This window comes from Babylonia areolata, chromosome 11 (assembly GCF_041734735.1).
Source record: "Babylonia areolata isolate BAREFJ2019XMU chromosome 11, ASM4173473v1, whole genome shotgun sequence".
Lineage (NCBI taxonomy): Eukaryota > Metazoa > Mollusca > Gastropoda > Neogastropoda > Buccinidae > Babylonia > Babylonia areolata.
In genome coordinates this window covers 14,482,742-14,486,780 of record NC_134886.1, presented here as the reverse complement: position 1 = coordinate 14,486,780, position 4,039 = coordinate 14,482,742, and the positions used below count along the sequence as shown (strand labels likewise).

Sequence of the window (4,039 nt, the reverse complement as noted above, 5' to 3'; positions counted from 1 at the left end):
TGTTGTGCATTTTAATGTATAGTATGGTATTGTGAGGGTTGTGTGCGTACATTCATTGTGCGTATGTGTTCGTGTGCATGTATGTGTGTGTGTGTGTGTTTGTGTGTGTTTCAGTGCGTGCTTGCGAGCGCGCAAATGTTGGTGGGGGGGGGGGGGGGGGGGGGGGGGAGGCTAAGGGTGATAGTGAGGCGTAAAGATATATAGATTTTGTGACCATTTTCAGATGTCATTGATTATTGCTCTTATTATTGCTGATTATTGTGGGGTGGGAGGGGAGGGTGTAGTGGGGGGGCGTGTCTGTGTGTTCGTTCTTTTGTTTAACGTCTATCCGCAATTGTGATTCTAGATGAAAATCCATCCCCTCACCTCTCCTAGATGTCACCACTACTTTCACTACTCTCCTCTCAACTCATGTTTGCATCACACGCGCGCGCGCGCGCGCACACACACACACAAACTGACTGCTCAACCACCAATTAATTTAAAACGGAGAGCCAATGGGGCTTCTCATTAAACTGAACTAATTCAAACATAAGTTGATTGTCGTAGAAAACATTTCCAATGGAAGCAGCTGGACTGCATATTTTGCAAAAAGAAATGAATGAGCTAAAAATGTTTTCGGGTGTTCACATTCAAACATGATATATAAATTGAGGTAATTGCAATACTACAAACACAAGCTTTACTTTCTTTTTTTTCTTTTCTTTTTTTTTTTTTTATAGCAAATTGTATTTTTTCTAGCATCTGATCCTTGTCTGTATGTTAGACTGGTTAATCTTCTGCTACTGTAATGTTCTTTTGTTTGGAAGAAAATATACGCTCACTTTTGCGTGAGCTGTAGTTAGCATTATCTGTGTGTGTGTGTGTGTGTGTGTGTGTGTGTGTGTGTGTGTGTGTGTGTGTGCGCGCGTGTGTGTGTCAGTTTGTCTATGCGCGAACTCGCATGTGTCTTTAATAAACACACACACATACACGCACTCAATACCCACATCCCCACACCAATGCAATCATTCATGGACACGCACGAGCCCCCCTACCCCCCCCCCCCACACCCCCCCCACACACACACCCACACACATAGAAGCGCACGCAGCCATACAAAGATGGAAAAAGTGAAAGGGTATCACTGTACAAGTCCATATTCAACGGAGACAAAAAAAAAACAAAAAAAAAAAAAAAAAAAAAAAAAAACACGACCAAAAATCGTGACAACAACACACCAATACACAATGTATACAACTGGTGAGACTGAACATCTGTGGATATTCCTTCCGTCACTTTGGGAAACACAGGAGTTTTAATGTTCGTGTCTTTGACACACAATACTGATCAGAACTGGTTTCCTCACAAGTCACAGGCAGAAAGTATCCTGTGTGTTCGTATCAAACGGCAGTTTTAAGGAGCGATTTCCGTCCAGACATTGATGGCTCAGAATTGTCACTTCAGATCGTGAACTTTCATTTCTATTCGTTTATCTGTCGGCGTTCAAATATTTTGCTTGTTAAGATTCCATGCTTTCTGTATGTTACGTTTGTGCACTAACAGTGATAATAGACTCTGTGTGTGTGTGTGTGTGTGTGTGTGTGTGTGTGTGTGTGTGTGTGTGTGTGTGTGTGCACGCGACTATGCATTCGACTACGAGCAAATGTGTACATAATTATGTCTATATCTGTATGTGTGTGTGTGTGTGTGTGTGTCTGTGTGTGTGTGTGAGAGAGGTGGAGAGAGAGAGAGAGATGGAGACAGAGAGAGAGAGAGAGAGAGGGGGGGATATTTCCAGAAAGAAATATCGTTGTAAAAATCGAAGATAAAGGGAACAGATATGGAAGCAACACAGAAAAAAGTGGTAAGGTGGGGGTGAAAGGGCAGATAGAGAGACATAAGATGTAATTCCAGTAAAAACATTGTAAAATAAAAGAAGAAGAAAGTTATGGAAGTAATAATTCAATGAAATGAACACCATTGGGCGAAATACATTCGTATATATTATATATACATAAACTGTACATCACATACCATATATATATTGATACATACACGCGCGTGCGTGCGTGCGTGCGTGCGTACGTGCGTGCGCGCGCGCGCGTGTGTGTGTGTGTGCGCGCGCGCGTGTGTGTGTGTGAAGGGGAAGAGATCACATAATAAAGAACAGACAACTCTCCCCCTGTCATCCCCCAACCATTGGAGGAGGGAGAGAGAGAGAGAGAGAGAGAGAGAGAGAGAGAGAGAGAGAGAGAGAGAGAGAGAGAGAACAAATACAACAAATCAATCAGAAGAAAAGCATTGCGCCACTCTTGACTAGATGTATGTGCAGCTGACCGACACGTTTTTCTCTTCTTTTTAAATTATTTTGTTTGTTTGTTTCTTTCTTTTTTCCATTTCATTTCAGCATAAACAGCGGAACACGAAAGGTCGTTTTCTTCGCCGCCGCCGCTGCAGATGGCGGGTCAGTGCTGGCAGCAGACTCCACAGTTTTCAACGTCGTCGTAGAAGTCATCCTAGTTGTCGTCGACGACGGTGCCGTCGTCATCATAGAATCTTTCAAGTCCAGCAGGATCTCATCGGCGTGCGAGGCACCCGTGAAGGAGGCTATGGGCCCCAGCTGCTGCTCCACGAAGCGGAGGAGCTGTGGAGTGTGGCCGCTGTTCCGGTCCTCGCCGTACCCCGTCAGCGACAGTCTGTGCGTCACTTCCACATCCGGGGCCTTAGCCGGGCCCGAGAAGAGCACGTGGGGGGCCTGGTTGCTGCGTTTCATCGACACCTGCACGTGGAGGGATGAACGTGGTGAGGTTAGGTTATAGATCTGTTTTCCTTTAGGTCTGTAAGTTGTTGATTTTTTAAATACATTTTACTTTCTGCTTGTTTCAGAATCCCAGTATAATCCGGCCTCCCAGCCTGAACCGGATCAAAGATATGTAATTCCTTTAATTCCCCATTCTGGGAGTGTGAAGGTTACAATAGCAATGCATCATACATATTGAATCACAAATTCAGTCTAACAATGCCGAGCTACATAAACATAAAAACACACCAAAGTGTATCAAGAGAGAAAAAGCCCACACCAACAAATCAAATCAAACTTTCAGCAAGTTGACATGCCGCATGTTCTAGATGCAGAGACAAGTTACACACTTCCCAGCTTTATCAGTTTACTTCAGTTGTGTTTTCTTCCTGTTGCAAAATAGATGCAGAAACTGAACGTTGACGAGTCTGATGGATGTTTACTTGGCATGTCTTTTTCGAATTTCATTGGGGTTTTTTTCGGACGGACATTGTAAAACAATAGAAAATTGATCCCCAACAGTTCCAATAGTAAAGTCCCTGCGAATTCTGTTTCTAAATACTGCAACGTAATTTCACAGTAATACGGAAAAAATAAATAACAAAGAGGGACGAAAAAACGAAAATGACAGCAGTGATCACAAATGAAGTGTGCTCTTTCCAAGGGAAAGAAGTCAAAACCTGAGACAAAATTGACACAATTCTATAGTTGTCTCCCATCATTTGAGCTGCAACTGTATGGGTTGGCACACACACACACACACACACACACACACACACACACACACACACACACACACCGCATTTACACAAATGTACACACACCACATACATGCCCGCGCGTATACACGTACGCATTCAAATAGGGGCACTGTAAAAACACACACACACAACACACACACGCACACACACACCATCGTCATTCTCTGGTAAGTGTCTGGTGGGGATGTGTGTGGTGTGTGTGTGTGTGTGTGTGTGTATTCGCAGACGTCCAAATGTTCTAACATTCTTTTATATTGTTTTCACACTAAACCCTCGCCTAAAATAATAATGATAACTTTCCTGCGAGTAAATATGAATTTTTTTTATGGTGATTTATGTTTGGGCCTGCGGCTGCAGTTAGTAATGAATTCCTAAACGAAGACATTGGTATTTCTTCTTTTCGTGGCTGTAGTAATTTCTGTTTTGCCACTTTGATGACTATTCACCGGAATCTGATATCTTTCATGTATTACTTTTTACGTAAACCTCGCCAAAA

The 4,039-nt window shown here is 43.1% G+C and overlaps 1 protein-coding gene across 1 annotated transcript in view; it reads right to left on the bottom strand.

The window, feature by feature from the left end:
• Positions 1-1,167: 1,167 nt before the first annotated feature.
• The window catches only part of LOC143287303 (uncharacterized), a 61,854-nt gene continuing 58,982 nt past the window's right edge, over positions 1,168-4,039 (bottom strand). Inside the window, exon 7 of the mRNA XM_076595251.1 lies at positions 1,168-2,761. Coding sequence (XP_076451366.1) covers positions 2,381-2,761 — 381 coding nt within the window. The 3' untranslated portion in view covers positions 1,168-2,380. The remainder of the gene's footprint in view (positions 2,762-4,039) is intronic.